Raw genomic sequence first — 25,020 nt, 5'->3', positions numbered from 1 at the left:
TTGGGGTCTGAACATACAGGAGGGTGAAAGGGGTGCAAGGAATAGAGTGAATTGGAACAATGTGGTATACTGGGGTCGACATGCTGTCAATGGATTGAACCAGGGCATGTGAAGCGTCTGGGGTAAACCATGGAAAGTTTTGTGGGGCCTGGATGTGGAAAGGGAGCTGTGGTTTCGTTGCATTACATATAACAGCTAGAGACTGAGTGTGAACGAATGAGGCCTTTGTTGTCTTTTCCTAGCGCTAAATCGCACGCACACGGGGGGAGGGGGTGCCATTTCATGTGTGGCAGGGTGGTGGTGGGAATGGATGAAGGTAGCATGTATGAATATGTACATGTGTATACATGTATATGTCTGTGTATGTATATGTATGTATATGTTGAAATTTATAGGTATGTATATGTGCGTGTTTGGGCATTTACGTACATACATGTATATGTGGGTGGGTTGGACCATTCTTTTGTCTGTTTCCTTGCGCTACCTCGCTAACACAGGAGACAGCAACAAAGTACAATAAATAAATATAAATAAATGGGCATTATATGTGTAAATGAGTAGATGGGCCATTCTTCATCTGTTTCCTGGCACTACTTCACTGATGAGGGAAACAGTGATTAGTATAATAAATAATAAATAAATAAATATCAACATATACAAATATACATACACATACACAGACATATTCATATATACACAAGTACATATTCATACTTGCTTGCCTTCATCGATTCCCGGCGCTACCCTGCACCACAGGAAACAGCATCGCTACCCTTCGCTTCAGCGAGGCATTGCCAAGGAAAACAAGACAAAAAAGGACTCATTCATTCATACCCAGTCCCTAGCTGTCATGTGTAAAGCACTGAAACCACAGCTCCCTATTCACATCCCAGCCCTACCAACCTTTCCATGGTTTACCTCAGCTGCCCATGCTGTCTCAGCTAAAGAAAAATTCAGATTTCTTTAATGTAGATGTGCAAGAATTTCTGCTACCTTGACTAACTCTTCACTTATATGTTCCTCTGTGGGATGGAGGCCTTAACTGTGGCTTTCATCTAAACCATAAACTAAGCTGGTCTCGAAAACAACAAAGAAATAGATGAATATGTGAAGAGTTGTAAATGGTAACAAGGATGACTGCTACAACCCATGGGTTACTGTTAAACAAATGGTCAACAGAAATCATACTTTAACTCTGGTTGAATACATTCCATTATCTTAGCAACACTATACCCAGATATCCTGCTAACTTTTACATCTACACCAATCACATAATCATTTACATCAATCTTTTTTTTTTTTTTTTTTTTTTTTTTTTTTATACTTTGTCGCTGTCTCCCGCGTTTGCGAGGTAGCGCAAGGAAACAGACGAAAGAAATGGCCCAACCCCCCCCCCCCCCATACACATGTACATACACACGTCCACACACGCAAATATACATACCTACACAGCTTTCCATGGTTTACCCCAGACGCTTCACATGCCTTGCTTCAATCCACTGACAGCACGTCAACCCCTGTATACCACATGACTCCAATTCACTCTATTTCTTGCCCTCCTTTCACCCTCCTGCATGTTCAGGCCCCGATCACACAAAATCTTTTTCACTCCATCTTTCCACCTCCAATTTGGTCTCCCTCTTCTCCTCGTTCCCTCCACCTCCGACACATATATCCTCTTGGTCAATCTCTCCTCACTCATTCTCTCCATGTGCCCAAACCATTTCAAAACACCCTCTTCTGCTCTCTCAACCACGCTCTTTTTATTTCCACACATCTCTCTTACCCTTACGTTACTTACTCGATCAAACCACCTCACACCACACATTGTCCTCAAACATCTCATTTCCAGCACATCCATCCTCCTGCGCACATCTCTATCCATAGCCCACGCCTCGCAACCATACAACATTGTTGGAACCACTATTCCTTCAAACATACCCATTTTTGCTTTCCGAGATAATGTTCTCGACTTCCACACATTTTTCAAGGCTCCCAAAATTTTCGCCCCCTCCCCCACCCTATGATCCACTTCCGCTTCCATGGTTCCATCCGCTGCCAGATCCACTCCCAGATATCTAAAACACTTCACTTCCTCCAGTTTTTCTCCATTCAAACTCACCTCCCAATTGACTTGACCCTCACCCCTACTGTACCTAATAACCTTGCTCTTATTCACATTTACTCTCAACTTTCTTCTTCCACACACTTTACCAAACTCAGTCACCAGCTTCTGCAGTTTCTCACATGAATCAGCCACCAGCGCTGTATCATCAGCGAACAACAACTGACTCACTTCCCAAGCTCTCTCATCCCCAACAGACTTCATACTTGCCCCTCTTTCCAGGACTCTTGCATTTACCTCCCTTACAACCCCATCCATAAACAAATTAAACAACCATGGAGACATCACACACCCCTGCCGCAAACCTACATTCACTGAGAACCAATCACTTTCCTCTCTTCCTACACGTACACATGCCTTACATCCTCGATAAAAACTTTTCACTGCTTCTAACAACTTGCCTCCCACACCATATATTCTTAATACCTTCCACAGAGCATCTCTATCAACTCTATCATATGCCTTCTCCAGATCCATAAATGCTACATACAAATCCATTTGCTTTTCTAAGTATTTCTCACATACATTCTTCAAAGCAAACACCTGATCCACACATCCTCTACCACTTCTGAAACCGCACTGCTCTTCCCCAATCTGATGCTCTGTACATGCCTTCACCCTCTCAATCAATACCCTCCCATATAATTTACCAGGAATACTCAACAAACTTATACCTCTGTAATTTGAGCACTCACTCTTATCCCCTTTGCCTTTGTACAATGGCACTATGCACGCATTCCGCCAATCCTCAGGCACCTCACCATGAGTCATACATACATTAAATAACCTTACCAACCAGTCAACAATACAGTCACCCCCTTTCTTAATAAATTCCACTGCAATACCATCCAAACCTGCTGCCTTGCCGGCTTTCATCTTCCGCAAAGCTTTTACTACCTCTTCTCTGTTTACCACTGATATCCTGGAGTGAGTATAGAGCGAATGTCTAATCCTAGCTACTGTTGCATGCCAAGTCCTGAATTAGAGCTGTTATGTAACTACATAACTTCCAGGGAATGGCTATTATGAGTATGTTACCTTGAAGAGGAATTTACCTTGAAACAAAAATAAATCAAATTCAATATGTGAAAGCTTACCCTAGACTCTGTTCTCTGGTGTTAAGGCAATTCAATGAGCAGTAGAAATAATCTCTAAAATCTTCGTCTACTTGACGGTGAATCATGTCAAAGTTGTATTTCTTCACCTGGAAAGTACAAGTAATTTAATCATAAATGTTTGTCACCACATATATTCAATATCTGTCAACAAAATTCTAATCTCATAAACGTGAAGTACAACATGAGCAAAAAACTTCACATAAAGTACAAGCAACTCAACACTACATACAAGATATCACACTAGAATTATACTCAGAAAATAGGGAATGGCAAATATTTGTCTGAAAACTATTCTAAAAAAAACTGAAGAAAAAACAAATGTAAAATTATTGCTGTAGTTACCATATGTGCTATGCAGTGAATGAGAAACTGAGATAGGGATAATCCATAAATTAAATGTTATAAGATTTTAGATGGGGCTGACGCAAAGGACAAATCAACTGTGAGAGATTAAAAGAAAGGATGAATGCACAGGAGAAAAATTGGAAACTGGAAGGTGTGATGTCCCACGAGGCAACAATAAATTAAAAAATAGTGTGTGTACTGTAAATGGTCTAATTACTGTTTTTACTAATCTGGGGATGGGGAGAAAGAATACTTCCCACGCATTCCTCATGTGTCATAGAAGGCGACTAAAGGGGATGAAAGCAGGAGGGCTGGAAACCCTCTCCTCCTTGTATTCAAACTTTCTAAATGGGGAAACAGAAGAAGGAGTCATGCAAGGAGTGCTCATCCTCCTCAAAGGCTCAGATTGGGGTGCCTAAATGTGTGTGGATGTAACCAAGATGAGAAAAAAGGAGAGACAGGTAGTATGTTTGAGGAAAGGAGCCTGGATGTTTTGGTCCTGAGTGAAACGAAGCTCAAGGGTAAAGTGGAAGAGTGGTTTGGGAATGTCTTGGGAGTAAAGTCAGGGGTTAGTGAGAGGACAAGAGCAAGGGAAGGAGTAGCACTACTCCTGAAACAGGAGTGGAGGGAGTATGTGATAGAGTGTAAGAAAGTAAACTCTGGATTGATATGGGTAAAACTGAAAGTGGATGGAGAGAGATTGGTGATTATTGGTGCATATGCACCTGGGCATGAGAAGAAAGATCATGAGAGCCAAGTGTTTTGGGAGCAAATGAGTGAGCGTGTTAGTAGTTTTGATGCACGAGACCGAGTTATAGTGATCGGTGATTTGAATACACAGGTGAGTAATGTGGCAGTTGAGGGAATAACTGATGTACATGGGGTGTTCAGTGTAGTAAATGGAAAGGGTGAAGAGCTTGTAGATTTATGTGCTGAAAAAGGACTAGTGATTGAGAATACCTGGTTTAAAAGAGATAAACATAAGTATACGTATGTAAGTAGGAGAGACGGCCAGAGAGCATTATTGGATTACATGCTAATTAATAGGCGTGCAAAAGAGAGACTTTGGATGTTAATGTGTTGAGAGATGCAACTGGAAGGATGTCTGATCATTATCTTGTGGAGGTGAAGGATAAGATTTGTAGAGGTTTTCAGAAAAGAAGAGAGAAAGTTGGGGTGAAGAGAGTTTGTGAGAGTAAGTGAGCTTGGGAAGGAGACTTGTGTGAGAAAGTACCAGGAGAGACTGAGTACAGAATGGAAAAGGGTGAGAACAAAGGACATAAGGGGAGTGGGGGAGGAATGGGATGTATTTAGGGAAGCAGTGATGGCTTGCACAAAAGATACTTGTGGCATGAGAAGCGTGGGAGGTGGGCAGATTGGAAAGGGTAGTGAGTGGTGGGATGAAGAAGTAAGATTATTAGTGAAAGAGAAGAGAGGCATTTGGACAATTTTTGCAGGGAAATATTGCAAATGAGTGCAAGATATATAAAAGAATGAGGCAGGAGGCCAAGAGAAAAGTGCAAGTGGTGAAAAAGAGGGCAAATGAGAGTTGGAATGAGAGAGTACCATTAAATTTTAGGGAGAATAAAAAGATGTTTTGGAAAGAAGGTAAATAAAGTCCGTAAGACAAGGGAACAAATGGAAACTTCAGTGAAGGGGGATAATGGGGAGGTGATAACAAGTAGTGATGATGTGAGAAGGAGATGGAGTGAGTATTTTGAAGGTTTGTTGAATGTGTTTGATGATAGAGTGGCAGATATAGGGTGTTTTGGTCGAGGTGGTGTGCAAAGTAAGAGGGTTAGGGAAAATTATTTGGTAAACAGAGAAGAGCTAGCAAAAGCTTTGCGGAAGATGAAAGCCAGCATGGCAGCGGGTTTGGATGGTGTTGCAGTGGAATTTATTAAAAAAGGGGGTGACTTTATTGTTGACTGGTTGGTAAGGTTATCTAATGTATGTGTGATTCATGGTGAGGTGCCTGAGGATTGGCAGAATGCTTGCATAGTGCCATTGTACAAAGGCAAAGGGGATAAGAGTGAGTGCTCAAATTACAGAGACATAAGCTTGTTGATTATTCCTGGGAAATTATATGGGATGGTGTTGATTGAGAGGGTGAAGGCATGTACAGAGCATCAGATTGGGGAAGAGCAGTGTGGCTTCAGAAGTGGTAGAGGACGTGTGGATCAGGTGTTTGCTTTGAGGAATGTATGTGAGAAATACTTAGAAAAGCAAATGGATTCGCATGTAGCATTTATGGATCTGGAGAAGGGATATGATAAGAGTTGATTGAGATGCTCTGTGGAAGGCATTAAGATTATATGGTGTGGGAGGCAAGTTGTCAGAAGCTGTGAAAAGTTTTTATCGAGGATGTAAGGCATGTGTACGTGCACGAAGATAGGAAAGTGATAGGTTCTCACTGAATGTTGGTTTGCGGCAGGGGTGTGTGATGTCTCCATGGTTGTTTAATTTGTTTATGGATGAGGTTGTTAGGGAGGTGAATGCAAGAGTTTTGGAAAGAGGAGCAGGTATGCAGTCTGTTGTGGATGAGAGAGCTTGGGAAGTGAGTCAGTTGTTGTTCGCTGATGATACAGCGCTGGTGGCTGATTCATGTGACAAGCTGCAGAAGATGGTGACTGAGTTTGGTAAAGTGTGAGAAAGAAGAAAGCTGAGAGTAAATGTGAATAAGAGCAAGGTTATTACGTACAGTAGGGTTGAGGGTCAAGTCAATTGGGAGATAAGTTTGAATGGAGAAAAACTGGAGGAAGTGAAGTGTTTTAGATATCTGGGAGTGATTTTGGCAGCGGATGGAACCATAGAAGCAAAAGTGAATCATAGGGTGGGGGAGGGGGCGAAAATCCTGGGAACATTGAAGAATGTGTGGAAGTCGAGAACATTATCTTGGAAAGCAAAAATGGGTATGTTTGAAGGAATAGTGGTTCCAACAATGTTATATGGTTGCGAGGCATGGGCTATGGATAGAGTTGTGCGTAGGAGGGTGGATGTGCTGGAAATGAGATGTTTGAGGACAATATTGGTGTGAGGGGGTTTGATCGAGTAAGTAATAACAGGGTAAGAGAGATGTGTGGTAATAAAAAGAGTGTGGTTGAGAGAGCAGAAGAGGGTGTTTTGAAATGGTTTGGTCACATGGAGAGAATGAGTGAGGAAAGATTGACAAAGAGGATATATGTGTCTGAGGTGGAGGGATTGAGGAGAAGTGGGAGACCATTTTGAAGATGGAAGGATGGAGTGAAAAAGATTTTGAGTGATAGAGGCCTGAACATGCAGGAGGGTGAAAGGAGTGCAAGAAATAGAGTAAATTGGAATGATGTGGTATACCGGGGTTGACGTGCTGTCAGTGGATTGAATCAGGGCATGTGAAGCATCTGGGGTAAACCATGGAAAGCTGTGTAGGTATGTATATTTGTGTGTGTGGACGTATGTATATACATGTGTATGGGGGTGGGTTGGGCCATTTCTTTTGTCTGTTTCCTTGCGCTACCTCGCAAACGCGGGAGACAGAAAAAAAAAAAAAAACAATGTTATATGGTTGCAAGGCATGGGCTATAGATAGGGATGTGCGGAGGAAGGTGGATGTGTTGGAAATGAGATGTTTGAGGACAATATGAGGTGTGAGGTGGTTTAATCGAGTAAGTAATGAAAGGGTAATAGAGATGTGTGGTAATAAAAAAAAGTGTGGTTGAGAGAACAGAAGAGGGTGTTTTGAAATGGTTTGGTCACATGGAGAGAATGAGTGAGGAAAGATTGACAAAGAGGATATATGTGTCTGAGGTGGAGGGATTGAGGAGAAGTGGGAGACCATTTTGAAGATGGAAGGATGGAGTGAAAAAGATTTTGAATGATAGGGGCCTGAACATGCAGGAGGGTGAAAGGTGTGCAAGAAATAGAGTAAATTGGAATGATGTGGTATACCGGGGTCGACGTGCAGTCCATGGATTGAACCAGGGCATGTGAAGAGTCTGGGGTAAACCATGGAAAGTTTTGAGGGGCCTGAATGTGAAAACGGAGCTGTGGTTTTGGTGCATTATACATAACAGCTAAAGACTAAGGGTGAACAAATGTGGCCTTTGTTGTCTTTTACTAGCGCTACTTCGCGCGAATGTTGGGGGTTGTCATTTCATGTGTGGCAGGGTGGCGACAGAAATGACTAAAGGCAGCAAGTATGAATCATGTACATGTGTATATATTTATGTATCTGTGTACGTATATGTATGTATATGCTGAAATGTATAGGTATGTATATGTGCGTATATGGACGTGTATATATATACATGTGTATGTGGGTGGGTTGGGCCATTCTTTCGTCTGTTTCCCTGCACTACCTTGCTAACACGGGAGACAGCGACAAAGTATAATAAAAAAATATAAATAAATGTCTGTGTATACATACATATGTATGTGTATATATGTTGATATGTATATGCATACGTATGTACATATAATGTATATGTGTGTATGGACATTTATGTACAAACATGTGCACATGAGTGGATGGGCCGTTCTTCGTCTGTTTCCTGGCACTACCTCGCTAACTCGGGAAATGGCGATCAAGTATAATAAATAAATAGCGCCTGGAAACAGATGGAGAAATGCCCATCCATTCATGTACACACACATGTATATATATACATAAATGCCCATACATGCACATATACATGTATATGTATATGTTGATATGTATATGTGCGTGTATGGGTGTTGAAGAATGTGTGGAAGGCTAGAACATTATCTCGGGGAGCAAAAATGGGTATGCTTGAAGGAATAGTGGTTCCAACAATGTTATATGGTTGTGAGGCATGAGCAATAGATAGGGATGTGCAGAGGAGGGTGGATGTGTTGGAAATGAGATGTTTGAGGACAATATGTGGTGTGAGGTGGTTTGATTGAGTAAGTAATGAAAAGGTAAGAGAGTGTGGTTGAGAAAGCAGAAGAGGGTGTTTTGAAATGGTTTGGTCACATGGAGAGAATGAGTGAGGAAAGATTGACAGAGGATATATGTGTCAGAGGTGGAGGAAACGAGAAGTGGGAGACCAAATTGGAGGTGGAAGGGAGGAGTGAAGATTTTGAACAATTGGGGTCTGAACATACAGGAGGGTGAAAGGGGTGCAAGGAATAGAGTGAATTGGAACAATGTGGTATACTGGGGTCGACATGCTGTCAATGGATTGAACCAGGGCATGTGAAGCGTCTGGGGTAAACCATGGAAAGTTTTGTGGGGCCTGGATGTGGAGAGGGAGCTGTGGTTTCGTTGCATTACATATAACAGCTAGAGACTGAGTGTGAACGAATGAGGCCTTTGTTGTCTTTTCCTAGCGCTAAATCGCACGCACACGGGGGAGGGGGTGCCATTTCATGTGTGGCAGGGTGGTGGTGGGAATGGATGAAGGTAGCATGTATGAATATGTACATGTGTATACATGTATATGTCTGTGTATGTATATGTATGTATATGTTGAAATTTATAGGTATGTATATGTGCGTGTTTGGGCATTTACGTACATACATGTATATGTGGGTGGGTTGGACCATTCTTTTGTCTGTTTCCTTGCGCTACCTCGCTAACACAGGAGACAGCAACAAAGTACAATAAATAAATATAAATAAATGGGCATTATATGTGTAAATGAGTAGATGGGCCATTCTTCATCTGTTTCCTGGCACTACTTCACTGATGAGGGAAACAGTGATTAGTATAATAAATAATAAATAAATAAATATCAACATATACAAATATACATACACATACACAGACATATTCATATATACACAAGTACATATTCATACTTGCTTGCCTTCATCGATTCCCGGCGCTACCCTGCACCACAGGAAACAGCATCGCTACCCTTCGCTTCAGCGAGGCATTGCCAAGGAAAACAAGACAAAAAAGGACTCATTCATTCATACCCAGTCCCTAGCTGTCATGTGTAAAGCACTGAAACCACAGCTCCCTATTCACATCCCAGCCCTACCAACCTTTCCATGGTTTACCTCAGCTGCCCATGCTGTCTCAGCTAAAGAAAAATTCAGATTTCTTTAATGTAGATGTGCAAGAATTTCTGCTACCTTGACTAACTCTTCACTTATATGTTCCTCTGTGGGATGGAGGCCTTAACTGTGGCTTTCATCTAAACCATAAACTAAGCTGGTCTCGAAAACAACAAAGAAATAGATGAATATGTGAAGAGTTGTAAATGGTAACAAGGATGACTGCTACAACCCATGGGTTACTGTTAAACAAATGGTCAACAGAAATCATACTTTAACTCTGGTTGAATACATTCCATTATCTTAGCAACACTATACCCAGATATCCTGCTAACTTTTACATCTACACCAATCACATAATCATTTACATCAATCTATGCACTGATATCCTGGAGTGAGTATAGAGCGAATGTCTAATCCTAGCTACTGTTGCATGCCAAGTCCTGAATTAGAGCTGTTATGTAACTACATAACTTCCAGGGAATGGCTATTATGGGTATGTTACCTTGAAGAGGAATTTACCTTGAAACAAAAATAAATCAAATTCAATATGTGAAAGCTTACCCTAGACTCTGTTCTCTGGTGTTAAGGCAATTCAATGAGCAGTAGAAATAATCTCTAAAATCTTCGTCTACTTGACGGTGAATCATGTCAAAGTTGTATTTCTTCACCTGGAAAGTACAAGTAATTTAATCATAAATGTTTGTCACCACATATATTCAATATCTGTCAACAAAATTCTAATCTCATAAACGTGAAGTACAACATGAGCAAAAAACTTCACATAAAGTACAAGCAACTCAACACTACATACAAGATATCACACTAGAATTATACTCAGAAAATAGGGAATGGCAAATATTTGTCTGAAAACTATTCTAAAAAAAACTGAAGAAAAAACAAATGTAAAATTATTGCTGTAGTTACCATATGTGCTATGCAGTGAATGAGAAACTGAGATAGGAATAATCCATAAATTAAATGTTATAAGATTTTAGATGGGGCTGACGCAAAGGACAAATCAACTGTGAGAGATTAAAAGAAAGGATGAATGCACAGGAGAAAAATTGGAAACTGGAAGGTGTGATGTCCCACGAGGCAACAATAAATTAAAAAATAGTGTGTGTACTGTAAATGGTCTAATTACTGTTTTTACTAATCTGGGGATGGGGAGAAAGAATACTTCCCACGCATTCCTCATGTGTCATAGAAGGCGACTAAAGGGGATGAAAGCAGGAGGGCTGGAAACCCTCTCCTCCTTGTATTCAAACTTTCTAAATGGGGAAACAGAAGAAGGAGTCATGCAAGGAGTGCTCATCCTCCTCAAAGGCTCAGATTGGGGTGCCTAAATGTGTGTGGATGTAACCAAGATGAGAAAAAAGGAGAGACAGGTAGTATGTTTGAGGAAAGGAGCCTGGATGTTTTGGTCCTGAGTGAAACGAAGCTCAAGGGTAAAGTGGAAGAGTGGTTTGGGAATGTCTTGGGAGTAAAGTCAGGGGTTAGTGAGAGGACAAGAGCAAGGGAAGGAGTAGCACTACTCCTGAAACAGGAGTGGAGGGAGTATGTGATAGAGTGTAAGAAAGTAAACTCTAGATTGATATGGGTAAAACTGAAAGTGGATGGAGAGAGATTGGTGATTATTGGTGCATATGCACCTGGGCATGAGAAGAAAGATCATGAGAGCCAAGTGTTTTGGGAGCAAATGAGTGAGCGTGTTAGTAGTTTTGATGCACGAGACCGGGTTATAGTGATCGGTGATTTGAATACACAGGTGAGTAATGTGGCAGTTGAGGGAATAACTGATGTACATGGGGTGTTCAGTGTAGTAAATGGAAAGGGTGAAGAGCTTGTAGATTTATGTGCTGAAAAAGGACTAGCGATTGAGAATACCTGGTTTAAAAGAGATAACATAAGTATACGTATGTAAGTAGGAGAGACGGCCAGAGAGCATTATTGGATTACATGCTAATTAATAGGCGTGCGAAAGAGAGACTTTGGATGTTAATGTGTTGAGAGATGCAACTGGAAGGATGTCTGATCATTATCTTGTGGAGGTGAAGGATAAGATTTGTAGAGGTTTTCAGAAAAGAAGAGAGAAAGTTGGGGTGAAGAGAGTTTGTGAGAGTAAGTGAGCTTGGGAAGGAGACTTGTGTGAGAAAGTACCAGGAGAGACTGAGTACAGAATGGAAAAGGGTGAGAACAAAGGACATAAGGGGAGTGGGGGAGGAATGGGATGTATTTAGGGAAGCAGTGATGGCTTGCACAAAAGATACTTGTGGCATGAGAAGCGTGGGAGGTGGGCAGATTGGAAAGGGTAGTGAGTGGTGGGATGAAGAAGTAAGATTATTAGTGAAAGAGAAGAGAGGCATTTGGACAATTTTTGCAGGGAAATATTGCAAATGAGTGCAAGATATATAAAAGAATGAGGCAGGAGGCCAAGAGAAAAGTGCAAGTGGTGAAAAAGAGGGCAAATGAGAGTTGGAATGAGAGAGTACCATTAAATTTTAGGGAGAATAAAAAGATGTTTTGGAAAGAAGGTAAATAAAGTCCGTAAGACAAGGGAACAAATGGAAACTTCAGTGAAGGGGGATAATGGGGAGGTGATAACAAGTAGTGATGATGTGAGAAGGAGATGGAGTGAGTATTTTGAAGGTTTGTTGAATGTGTTTGATGATAGAGTGGCAGATATAGGGTGTTTTGGTCAAGGTGGTGTGCAAAGTAAGAGGGTTAGGGAAAATTATTTGGTAAACAGAGAAGAGCTAGCAAAAGCTTTGCGGAAGATGAAAGCCAGCATGGCAGCGGATTTGGATGGTATTGCAGTGGAATTTATTAAAAAAAGGGGGTGACTTTATTGTTGACTGGTTGGTAAGGTTATCTAATGTATGTGTGATTCATGGTGAGGTGCCTGAGGATTGGCAGAATGCTTGCATAGTGCCATTGTACAAAGGCAAAGGGGATAAGAGTGAGTGCTCAAATTACAGAGACATAAGCTTGTTGATTATTCCTGGGAAATTATATGGGATGGTGTTGATTGAGAGGGTGAAGGCATGTACAGAGCATCAGATTGGGGAAGAGCAGTGTGGCTTCAGAAGTGGTAGAGGACGTGTGGATCAGGTGTTTGCTTTGAGGAATGTATGTGAGAAATACTTAGAAAAGCAAATGGATTCACATGTAGCATTTATGGATCTGGAGAAGGGATATGATAAGAGTTGATTGAGATGCTCTGTGGAAGGCATTAAGATTATATGGTGTGGGAGGCAAGTTGTCAGAAGCTGTGAAAAGTTTTTATCGAGGATGTAAGGCATGTGTACGTGCACGAAGATAGGAAAGTGATAGGTTCTCACTGAATGTTGGTTTGCGGCAGGGGTGTGTGATGTCTCCATGGTTGTTTAATTTGTTTATGGATGAGGTTGTTAGGGAGGTGAATGCAAGAGTTTTGGAAAGAGGAGCAGGTATGCAGTCTGTTGTGGATGAGAGAGCTTGGGAAGTGAGTCAGTTGTTGTTCGCTGATGATACAGCGCTGGTGGCTGATTCATGTGACAAGCTGCAGAAGATGGTGACTGAGTTTGGTAAAGTGTGAGAAAGAAGAAAGCTGAGAGTAAATGTGAATAAGAGCAAGGTTATTACGTACAGTAGGGTTGAGGGTCAAGTCAATTGGGAGATAAGTTTGAATGGAGAAAAACTGGAGGAAGTGAAGTGTTTTAGATATCTGGGAGTGACTTTGGCAGCGGATGGAACCATAGAAGCAAAAGTGAATCATAGGGTGGGGGAGGGGGCGAAAATCCTGGGAACATTGAAGAATGTGTGAAAGTCGAGAACATTATCTTGGAAAGCAAAAATGGGTATGTTTGAAGGAATAGTGGTTCCAACAATGTTATATGGTTGCGAGGCATGGGCTATGGATAGAGTTGTGCGTAGGAGGGTGGATGTGCTGGAAATGAGATGTTTGAGGACAATATTTGGTGTGAGGGGGTTTGATCGAGTAAGTAATAACAGGGTAAGAGAGATGTGTGGTAATAAAAAGAGTGTGGTTGAGAGAGCAGAAGAGGGTGTTTTGAAATGGTTTGGTCACATGGAGAGAATGAGTGAGGAAAGATTGACCAAGAGGATATATGTGTCAGAGGTGGAAGGAAAGAGGAGAAGTGGGAGACCAAACTGGAGGTGGAAAGATGGAGTGAAAAAGATTTTGAGTGATCAGGGTCTGAACATGCAGGAGGGTGAAAGGCATGCAAGGAATAGAGTGAATTGGAACGATGTGGTACACCAGGTCGACGTGCTGTCAATGGATTGAACCAGGGCATGTGAAGCGTCTGGGGTAAACCATGGAAAGTTCTGTGGGGCCTGGATGTGAAAAGGGAGCTGTGGTTTCGGTGCATTATTACATGAGACTAGAGACTGAGTGAATGAATGTGGCCTTTGATGTCTTTTCCTAGCGCTACCTCGCACACATGAGGGGGAGGGGGTTGTTATTTCATGTGTGGCGAGGTGGCGATGGGAATGAATAAAGGCAGACAGTATGAATTATGTACATGTGTATATATGCATATGTTTGTGTGTGTATATATATGTATACGTTGAGATGTATAGGTATGTATATTTGCATATGTGGACGTGTATGTATATACATGTGTATGTGGGTGGGTTGGGCCATTCTTTCGTCTGTTTCCTTGCGCTACCTCACTAACGCGGGAGACAGTGACAAAGCAAAATAAAAATAATAATAAAACCAAAAAAACTCCAGTACTGCTTCTTAGCCTTTGGTGCCTCACCCTTAACAGACCATTGGCAAGGGGCAAGTCAAGCACAGTGTTTGCAGAGGCTCCTATCTATACTCCTAATGACTAATTCTATATAATGCTCCTACCTACTGCTTCTAAATAATGTTTCAATTTAATACTCCTGCCTAAATGTTCCTACCTACTACTTCTATCAACTGTTCCAATCATTTTGCCAAAAGGCAGGGCTAGCACCTAGTGTTCACCACAGGAAAATCTAAAGTTACCAAGAATGAGCTGTGTGGGTCATGTTGTCATGTGTTCATATGACAAGGAGAGATTGTATGTTTGTGGACAGAGTGCCAGTAGTCCACATGTTAGTGAGGCAGAAAGAGAAGACAGGCACCTAGGTCAGAGGAGTGCAACTTAAGAACCACTAAAGTGCTGACTCACTAAGCACATACCACTAACCCCCCCTAATATCGAGGTGGGTAGTACTGGTCATTGGCTGCCTACCAACTACTATGTATGTGAATAAAAACTTTGGATTCCCTTCCATGTTATGTAAAACTTTTTCCGCATCCATTTTTTGTTCTCTTCTATGGGATTTCAGTATTTCTACATCTTTCTTCTTTCTTTCACACTATTCGCCATTTCCCACGTTAGCGAGGCAGCGTTAAGAACAGAGGACTGGGCCTTTGAGGAAATATCCTCACTTGGCCCCCCCTCTCTGTTCCTTCTTTTGGAGAATAAAAAAAAAAAACGAGAGGGGAGGATTTCCAGCCCCCCGCTCCCTTCCCTTTTAGTCGCCTTCTACGACACGCAGGGAGTACGTGGGAAGTATTCTTTCTCCCCTATCCCCAGGGATATTTCTACATCTACATTCTTTATTTTCTTATGCACTCCTCTTATTCTTGCTTCTCATCACTATCCTCTTCTTTTTTCATCAGTGCCTACCTATCTATGAGGACCTACAATGAGATCTAGCCAAAAGAGCAGGGCCATCCGAAAGAGCTCAACACACCTTGCTTAAAGTGAAAGACTTTTCAGTTGCCACCTGCATTATATAATCATCAATTCTTGGTTCATCTGGGACTGATTTCAATCACATGTCAAGTACTTTTATGAATGTTTCTGTAGTTGTTTCATGAACAGTTTTTACTTCTCTTGGTAGCACACTGAACAATTATTGTAGTTTCCTAGATGGGCTGTCAAATATTTCTGTCTATCTATATATGCTCTAAGGTATTCCTGAAGACTTAATAACTCTATCTTCCCTGTTGAGAGGCTTTCAGGTTTTACTTGTTTTCTCTCATACCTTAGATTTTTGGCTGTGCATAGATCATCATCCCTTGATAGATAAGGAGCCAGCTTAAGATATTTTGTCATGCTGGTAGGGTAAGCACAAATGCTCACAAGGTAACAACTAGAACAGATAAGAAAGGCTACACCTGCTCTAGCTGTAATGTGCAATGCACTGAAACCACAACTATCTATCCACAACCAGGCCTACAGACTTTTCCAAGGTTTACCCGAAATGCTTCCCATGCCTTTGTTCAGCCCACTAACAGCATATCGACCCTTGTACACCACATCATTCCAATTCACTCTATGCCCTGTATGCCTTTCACCCTCCTGCAATTTCTGGCCCAGATCACAAACATATCCATGAAATTAAATCTATGTATACCTACACATATCCAAAACTGTACACCCCAAACTAAAATAACATCCATAAATAAACATACACATAATACATTGCTTTAAAATCCTTAACTTACCTTACATGTATCACAAACCACTATTTTGCGAGCAGAAAGGATGAAGACATTAACACAGGAATCTGAGCAGAAGACCCTTAGTTGATGTCCTCCATGATACAGATACTGACCAACATCCTCAGCATTTAATATCCGGAAACACAGGCAGCAGGTTACTGGAAAAAAAGTGTCATTGAAGAAATACTAATAGCAATATAATTACACTTTTTCTTAAAGGGTATATAGCTTCAAGATTACACAGCTTCATTTTTCCCTAGTTTGTTGTATAGTATATATGGCCTAACTGGGTCACTTTGCCATAATATAGACACTGCATGATGAAACTATGGAAGCGTACATCTGCATGTTATCATATGTAAAACTGAGGATACAAGATTCTACAAATATTTCATTTTCTTTCTTTCTTTTAAACTATTCGCCATTTCCCGCGATAGCGAGGTAGCCTTAAGAACAGAGGACTGGGCCTTTGAGGGAATATCCTCACCTGGCAACAAGGGAAAAAATGAACTTGCAAATTCATGTACTGGAAACTATTCTTTAAATGTTTCATAAAAATGAGTCAGATGTTCTTCTGAACATTTGCAAATATTTCTTTATCATCAACCTGCTGTTCAGGTATAAGAAGGGCTGTAAAATGTCAACATCTGGTTTTCAAACAGTAGCAATGTAGTATATATAGTTTTCACATTGTACCATAGGCAACAACTGTTACGTGCCATTCTTTAAAGACCTCATGAGCTGAATATGGAAGATTCTCCAATATCAATTGAAAAAAAAGGTAATTTAACAGCTCACCCTGGGGAATCATCTGCAAATGCTTCAAGCAGCCAGTATCAGAGGATATCAGTAATTATCAGGACAAAGATTTCTGCATGAGTCTAAAGCATTGTTGAAATAGCATTAAGTGTAAACCATGTACTACAATATCATGCATATAAAGCCTGAGTGGCAATTTCTTGAAATTTTTCAGAAACAGAAAAATCCTTCAGGTGTTACCCTCAAAGAAAGAAAGAAGAAAAAAAAGAAAGGAAGAAGAAAGTAGAAGAAAAAGAAAGAAGAAAAATTAATAAAGAAAAAAGGGAGAAAGAAGAATGAAAGAAAGAATGTGTCCATGGTAAACCATGGAAAGGTCTATCAGTCCTGGATGTACAAAGGGAGCTGTGGTTTTGGTGCATTACACATTACAGCTCGTGTATGGATGTGGCCTTTCTTCAACTGTTTCCTGGCACTACCTCGCTGACGTATGGAGAAGAAAATGTATACATTATCTTTTTTCTTTTCTACATGCATATGTGCTGTTTCCTGTGGGGTATGGTGGTGTTGGGAATGAATGAGCAACCAAGAGTGAATATGTACAGTTTCTCCAAGTAGTGATGTCATATTCTGCCAAATGTTTTGAACAAAATATACGGTATCTGGCAAACGCCTCCACCTCGTGTCCCCAGGTCTTCTTTGTCTTTCCAGAGCTTTTTTCAATAACAGGTCCCTGGCAAAGGGCAACTCTAGTGCAATATTTTCATGGGCCTTTACCTAATGTTCCTAATGACTATTTCCATATTATGTGTCTATGAAAAGTTCCTGCCTAATGGTTCAATCAACTACTCCTATCTAAAGCTCCCACCTGATATTTCTACCAACTACTTCTACCTAATGTTCCTGTCTAATGTTCCTACCTAATATTTCTAACTACTGCTCCTACCATTTGAGAACAATATCAGCAGTCCATGTGTGCCTCAGGCAGAAAGAAAAAGTCACTTAACTAGGTCAGAGGATTGCAACTTGACAATCAATAAATTGCTGGCTCTCTATGCAGCCATCACTAACCCTACCTATACCTAGGTGGGTAATATCAGTAATATATCTCCCTGGTCAGGAGGTATATATCTATCTAAATCTCTGATGCCCGCTGGGAGGTATATATATGTCTATATCTCTGACACCTGTTCCCACCTGGAACTCCCTCAAGGGGGTGGCTATGGCAATAGAGTCTCCATAACTAACGAACTCCAGTGAGGTGATACAACTAGAAAAACATAATTATCACTCACCAGCTTTCACCTGGTTAACATATTTGTAGACATTAAGACAGGGATCAGAGCAAAGCTGATATGATTCTTGATTTGTTAGAAATTCATATCGGTTTAATCCAGTTGCCTGACAGACTGTGCATACATGATGTTCACTGTAATTCTGTTGACCAATGTCTCTCCGTTGTGCACGTTTGAGGCATTTCATACTGCAATAATCCTGAACAGAAAAAAAAAGGAAAAATTAACCAACTTTTCTTCATAAAAAATCTGATACTTCTAAATAATAAATTTCAAATGACTTTAAATGACTATGCTATTCTTTCCAAGAGCTCTAAACATCTTTGGAACTACACTAAACTTAATATCTATCTATTTATTATACTTTGTCTGTCTCCTGCGTTAGCAAGGTAGCACAAGGAAACAGACGAAAGAATGGCCCAACCCACACACATACACATGTATAAACATACACGTCCACACACGCATATATACATACCTATACATCTCAAGAGCAAGGGAAGGAGTAGCAATACTCCTGAAACAGGAGTTGTGGGAGTATGTGATAGAGTGTAAGAAAGTAAATTCTCGATTAATATGGGTAAAACTGAAAGTTGATGGAGAGAGGTGGGTGATTATTGGTGCATATGCACCTGGGCATGAGAAGAAAGATCAAGAGAGGCAAGTGTTTTGGGAGCAGCTGAATGAGTGTGTTAGTGGTTTTGATGCACGAGACCGGGTCATAGTGATGGGTGATTTGAATGCAAAGGTGAGTAATGTGGCAGTTGAGGGAATAATTGGTATACATGGGGTGTTCAGTGTTGTAAATGGAAATGGTGAAGAGCTTGTAGATTTATGTGCTGAAAAAGGACTGATGATTGGGAATACCTGGTTTAAAAAGCGAGATATACATAAGTATACTTATGTAAGTAGGAGAGATGGCCAGAGAGCGTTATTGGATTACGTGTTAATTGACAGGCGTGCGAAAGAGAGACTTTTGGATGTTAATGTGCTGAGAGGTGCAACTGGAGGAATGTCTGATCATTATCTTGTGGAGGCTAAGGTGAAGATTTGTATGGGTTTTCAGAAAAGAAGAGTGAATGTTGGGGTGAAGAGGGTGGTGAGAGTAAGTGAGCTTGAGAAGGAGACCTGTGTGAGGAAGTACCAGGAGAGACTGAGTACAGAATGGAAAAAGGTGAGAACAATGGAAGTAAGGGGAGTGGGGGAGGAATGGGATGTATTTAGGGAATCAGTGTGGGATTGCGCAAAAGATGCTTGTGGCATGAGAAGAGTGGGAGGTGGGTTGATTAGAAAGGGTAGTGAGTGGTGGGATGAAGAAGTAAGAGTATTAGTGAAAGAGAAGAGAGAGGCATTTGGACGATTTTTGATGGGAAAAAATGCAATTGAGTGGGAGATGTATAAAAGAAAGAGACAGGAGGTCAAGAGAAAGGTGCAAGAGGTGAAAAAAAGGGCAAATGAGAGTTGGGGTGAGAGAGTATCATTAAATTTTAGGGAGAATAAAAAGATGTTCTGGAAGGAGGTAAATAAAGTGCGTAAGACAAGGGAGCAAATGGGAACTTCGGTGAAGGGCGCAAGTGGGGAGGTGATAACAAGTAGTGGTGATGTGAGAAGGAGATGGAGTGAGTATTTTGAAGGTTTGCTGAATGTGTTTGATGATAGAGTGGCAGATATAGGGTGTTTTGGTCGAGGTGGTGTGCAAAGTGAGAGGGTTAGGGAAAATGATTTGGTAAACAGAGAAGAGGTAGTGAAAGCTTTGCGGAAGATGAAAGCCGGCAAGGCAGCGGGTTTGGATGGTATTGCAGTGGAATTTATTAAAAAAGGGGGTGACTGTATTGTTGACTGGTTGGTAAGGTTATTTAATGTATGTATGACTCATTGTGAGGTGCCTGAGGATTGGCGGAATGCGTGCATAGTGCCATTGTACAAAGGCAAAGGGGATAAGAGTGAGTGCTCAAATTACAGAGGTATAAGTTTGTTGAGTATTCCTGGTAAATTATATGGGAGGGTATTGATTGAGAGGGTGAAGGCATGTACAGAGCATCAGATTGGGGAAGAGCAGTGTGGTTTCAGAAGTGGTAGAGGATGTGTGGATCAAGTGTTTGCTTTGAATAATGTATGTGAGAAATACTTAGAAAAGCAAATGGATTTGTATGTAGCATTTATGGATCTGGAGAAGGCATATGATAGAGTTGATAGAGATGCTCTGTGGAAGGTATTAAGAATATATGGTGTGGGAGGCAAGTTGTTAGAAGCAGTGAAAAGTTTTTATCGAGGATGTAAGGCATGTGTACGTGTAGGAAGAGAGGAAAGTGATTGGTTCTCAGTGAATGTAGGTTTGCGGCAGGGGTGTGTGATGTCTCCATGGTTGTTTAATTTGTTTATGGATGGGGTTGTTAGGGAGGTAAATGCAAGAGTTTTGGAAAGAGGGGCAAGTATGAAGTCTGTTGGGGATGAGAGAGCTTGGGAAGTGAGTCAGTTGTTGTTCGCTGATGATACAGCGCTGGTGGCTGATTCATGTGAGAAACTGCAGAAGCTGGTGACTGAGTTTGGAAAAGTGTGTGGAAGAAGAAAGTTAAGAGTAAATGTGAATAAGAGCAAGGTTATTAGGTACAGTAGGGTTGAGGGTCAAGTCAATTGGGAGGTGAGTTTGAATGGAGAAAAACTGGAGGAAGTGAAGTGTTTTAGATATCTGGGAGTGGATCTGGCAGCGGATGGAACCATGGAAGCGGAAGTGGATCATAGGGTGGGGGAGGGGGCGAAAATCCTGGGGGCCTTGAAGAATGTGTGGAAGTCGAGAACATTATCTCGGAAAGCAAAAATGGGTATGTTTGAAGGAATAGTGGTTCCAACAATGTTGTATGGTTGCGAGGCGTGGGCTATGGATAGAGTTGTGCGCAGGAGGATGGATGTGCTGGAAATGAGATGTTTGAGGACAATGTGTGGTGTGAGGTGGTTTGATCGAGTGAGTAACGTAAGGGTAAGAGAGATGTGTGGAAATAAAAAGAGCGTGGTTGAGAGAGCAGAAGAGGGTGTTTTGAAGTGGTTTGGGCACATGGAGAGGATGAGTGAGGAAAGATTGACCAAGAGGATATATGTGTCGGAGGTGGAGGGAACAAGGAGAAGAGGGAGACCAAATTGGAGGTGGAAAGATGGAGTGAAAAAGATTTTGTGTGATCGGGGCCTGAACATGCAGGAGGGTGAAAGGAGGGCAAGGAATAGAGTGAATTGGAGCGATGTGGTATACCAGGGTTGACGTGCTGTCAGTGGATTGAAGCGAGGCATGTGAAGCGTCTGGGGTAAACCATGGAAAGCTGTGTAGGTATGTATATTTGCGTGTGTGGACATGTATATACATGTGTATGGGGGGGGGGGGGGGGGGGGGGCATTTCTTTCGTCTGTTTCCTTGCGCTACCTCGCAAACGCGGGAGACAGCGACAAAGTATAATAAAAAAAATAAATAAATACATCTCAACGTATACACAAATATACACACACACATAATTCATACTGTCTGCCCTTATTCATTCCCATCGCCACCTCGCCACACATGAAATAACAACCCCCTTCCCCCACATGTGCGCGAGGTAGCACTAGGAAAAGACAACAAAGGCCACATTCGTTCACACTCACTCTCTAGCAGTCACGTATAATGCACCGAAACCACAGCTCCCTTTCCAATTCCAGGCCCCACAGAACTTTCCATGGTTATTACCCCTGTTTAATCAGTGAAGATGTGAATTAACGTAATTACTTATTCCTTACACCTTTACTCTACTGCATGTTGGCCCGATCATTCAATCTTTTTCATTCATCGTTCACTCCATTGTTACCATTCTCGTTCACATTTTACTCTATTCCTTTACACTCTTTCACTCATACTCATTTTCATGTGCCCAATCATTCAAAACTTTTTCTCATTACCAATCTTTTTATCACCTCAATTTGTCTTACCACTTCATACGTTCAGCATTTACACTACATCCCTATTGTCAATCTTTATCATTAATCTCCAATGTACATCATTTTAAAACACCTCTTCTGCTCTCTCAACACTCTTTTTATTAACAACTTCTACCTTTCATTAGCTTACTAATCAACCCGTACAACACAATTTTCCTAAATAGTATCTTAATACCTGAAATTTATAATAAATACAAAATTTTTTATTACTTTTTATAATGTAAGTAATTTTAATTTATACACAAAAATACCTCATCGATATCAAGTATCATGAGTTAAACCGTACTATTTCACTGACCACTCCCAAGGGGAGGATGAGCACCTAGGTTGGATGTAGGCCAACTGTTGCACTCTAGATTCGAGCCCATGCAGAACTGAGACCAGAAAGGTCTGTGCTGACTCGGTCAGTAACATTAACCACTACACACCAGAAGTGTGTTCCTGGTGCTACCTCACTAGTGTGGAAAACAACAAACAAGCATGAAAAAAATAGTCCACCACACATTTATATGACAGTATTATACCTGCACTTCAACAGTCCTCTAGGGCAATATATGCATCAAACAGCATGACAAGCCAATCAACAACATTACCCCATTCTTTGTGCAAGTCAAATAAAATTCCATCCTCATCGAACACTCTAACACAATTCATCTTGCAATAGGGTTTCATCATCTACCTTCTTTTACTGTCTCATTCACCAAGGCATAATGTTTCTCAGAAAATGACAATTCTAAAGAGAATAAAGTCAAAGAATCTAACAATGTACACAGCAATGCACTTCAGCATCATTTCAATACTTACTTTACTTGCTAAGGAGGTTACTTTTTCTACTTTTTCAAGATTTTTTTGACAGTAGCAACAAACTTTGATTTTTGTCTTGTATCTCTCTAAGCATGTATTGGAGCAGAACTGGTGAATATCAGAACCAAATCGGACACAATACTTCCCAATGAAAATGCATCGGACTTTTTCATGGCAAGTATGACATTCTCCAGCTACTTCGTAAAGATGTGAAGCTGTTGGATGAAAAATTTTCACATCAATCAAAATTGGATTATGACATAAAAATAATAAAATGCTTTCAATAACTAATATAATTTCAGTACATGAATCAAAACTGGATTATAATAAAAATAATATGCTTTCAGTAACTAATATAACTTCAATAACATATTCAATAAATTTTTAAAAAGAATTCATTCTAAGCAAATATGAAACTATTCTTTAATGTGATAACTAATATAATTTCAGTACATGAATCAAAACTGGACTATAACAAAAATAATAATATGCTTTCAGTAACTAATATAACTTCAGTAACATATCTAACAAATCTTTAAAAAGAATTTATTCTAAGCAAAAATGAAACTATTCTTTAACGTGATTTATCAATTAGCAATGACAAATCTATTTTATTTTATCAAAATCTATTCTATTTGATTAACTGATTTTTGCCATCTTCACGAAACTTTCCACACTAATCATACTCAGCAATTCATTCTAAATGAAGTACCCATTTTAACGAGACTTTCCAGACTAATCATGCTCAGCAATTCATTCTAGATGAAGTGTATATGGCATATTACAAAAAGCATTAACACTCCAACAAATCACTCATACTCCTTCATAAAATAATCTGTTATCATCCTGCCACTATGCCACTGAAGCCACTATGCTTATGGCCCAAGACTGCCTAACCATCACACAAGTCCAAGCCACATCATATCACATCAAGCCTCATGACATACCTGAATGGATGAGAGGAAGATTTAAATGTCCATGCAGACTGTGTTAAAGGAGAGAGAAAAGTCTCTCCGATAATACTCATTTTTGCACTTGACAGCACTCAAGGTATGTATGGCAATTAAAAAGAAAAGAAGTGAGAGCAAGCTTTCCATATGCCCACATGCACCCACTAAACTCTTTTAATGATTTAAGAGACTAAATAATATAATAAGAGTATTATCATCATATTCAAAGTCATTACAATCTTTATGAGAGCAGAGAAATGCATGGAAAGAGAAATCAATATCTGGGAGGGCAAAAATGGGTTTGTTTAGGAATAAATTCATCCTAATGGTGTTGTGTGGATGTAAGGCAAGGGTTAAACCTGAGAATGTATGGAAGAGGAAGAATGTATTAGAAAATAAAATGTCTTGAGGACAAAATATGGTATCAGGGGGAGTTGATCAAGTAAGTAATGATACAGTAAGAGAGGGGTGTGGCATTAAGAAAACTAGAGATAAGAGAGCTGAAGACAGTGTGCTGAAATGCTTTGGACATATGAAGAAAATATGTGAGGAGTTTTTGACAAAAAGGATATTTGTGTAAGAGAAGGATAAGAAAATGAGGGACGAGATGATACGAGGGACCAAATTGGAGAAGGATGGATAAAGTGAATAAGATTTTGAGTGCTCAAGGCCTAAATATGAAGGAGGGTGAAATGCACTTGCCTTTCACCATCTTTCTTCTCATGACCAGGCACATAAGCACCAATAATCACCCATCTCTCTCCATCCATTTTCATATACATATACATCTTTTTCATTTCTTTTATTATACTTTGTCACTGTCTCCCACATTAGTGAGGTAGTGCAAGGAAACAGAAGAAAGAATGGCCCAACCCACACACATACACATGTATATACATACACGCCCACACACGCACATATACATACCTATACATTTCAACGTACACTTACATATACATACACAGACATATACATAAATACACATTGGAAAGGATCACAATTTTGCGCATGAAACACGTGTTTCATTTTCCCCGTGGACTCATAGGAATATATACACATGCACATATTCATACATGATGCCTTCATCCTGTGTTTCATTTTCCCCTTGGACTCAGGAATATATACACAGGTACATATTCATATATGATGCCTTCATCAATTCCCGCCACACATG

The 25,020-nt window shown here is 40.5% G+C and overlaps 2 protein-coding genes across 5 annotated transcripts in view; both read right to left on the bottom strand.

Annotated features, from left to right (window-relative positions):
* LOC139758827 (zinc finger MYM-type protein 3-like) overlaps positions 1-3,362 on the bottom strand; it is a 104,840-nt gene extending 101,478 nt beyond the window's left edge. For all 4 annotated transcript variants that reach the window (XM_071680661.1, XM_071680663.1, XM_071680662.1 and 1 more), the window contains exon 1: positions 3,223-3,362. In XM_071680661.1, the coding sequence (XP_071536762.1) occupies positions 3,223-3,308 (86 nt within the window). In that variant the 5' untranslated portion in view covers positions 3,309-3,362. The remainder of the gene's footprint in view (positions 1-3,222) is intronic.
* A 6,766-nt stretch (positions 3,363-10,128) lies between these two features.
* The window catches only part of LOC139758830 (zinc finger MYM-type protein 4-like), a 58,530-nt gene continuing 43,638 nt past the window's right edge, over positions 10,129-25,020 (bottom strand). The window contains exons 3-6 of the mRNA XM_071680674.1: positions 22,897-23,111; positions 18,133-18,331; positions 16,085-16,239; positions 10,129-10,259 (exon numbers count right to left, since the gene is read on the bottom strand). Of these exons, the coding sequence (XP_071536775.1) occupies positions 10,149-10,259; positions 16,085-16,239; positions 18,133-18,331; positions 22,897-23,111 (680 nt within the window). The 3' untranslated portion in view covers positions 10,129-10,148. The remainder of the gene's footprint in view (positions 10,260-16,084; positions 16,240-18,132; positions 18,332-22,896; positions 23,112-25,020) is intronic.

The sequence above is a fragment of the Panulirus ornatus genome, chromosome 31 (assembly GCF_036320965.1).
Source record: "Panulirus ornatus isolate Po-2019 chromosome 31, ASM3632096v1, whole genome shotgun sequence".
Classification (NCBI taxonomy): domain Eukaryota; kingdom Metazoa; phylum Arthropoda; class Malacostraca; order Decapoda; family Palinuridae; genus Panulirus; species Panulirus ornatus.
The sequence above is the reverse complement of the archived record's forward strand: the minus strand, read 5'-3'. Positions and strand labels throughout refer to the sequence as shown.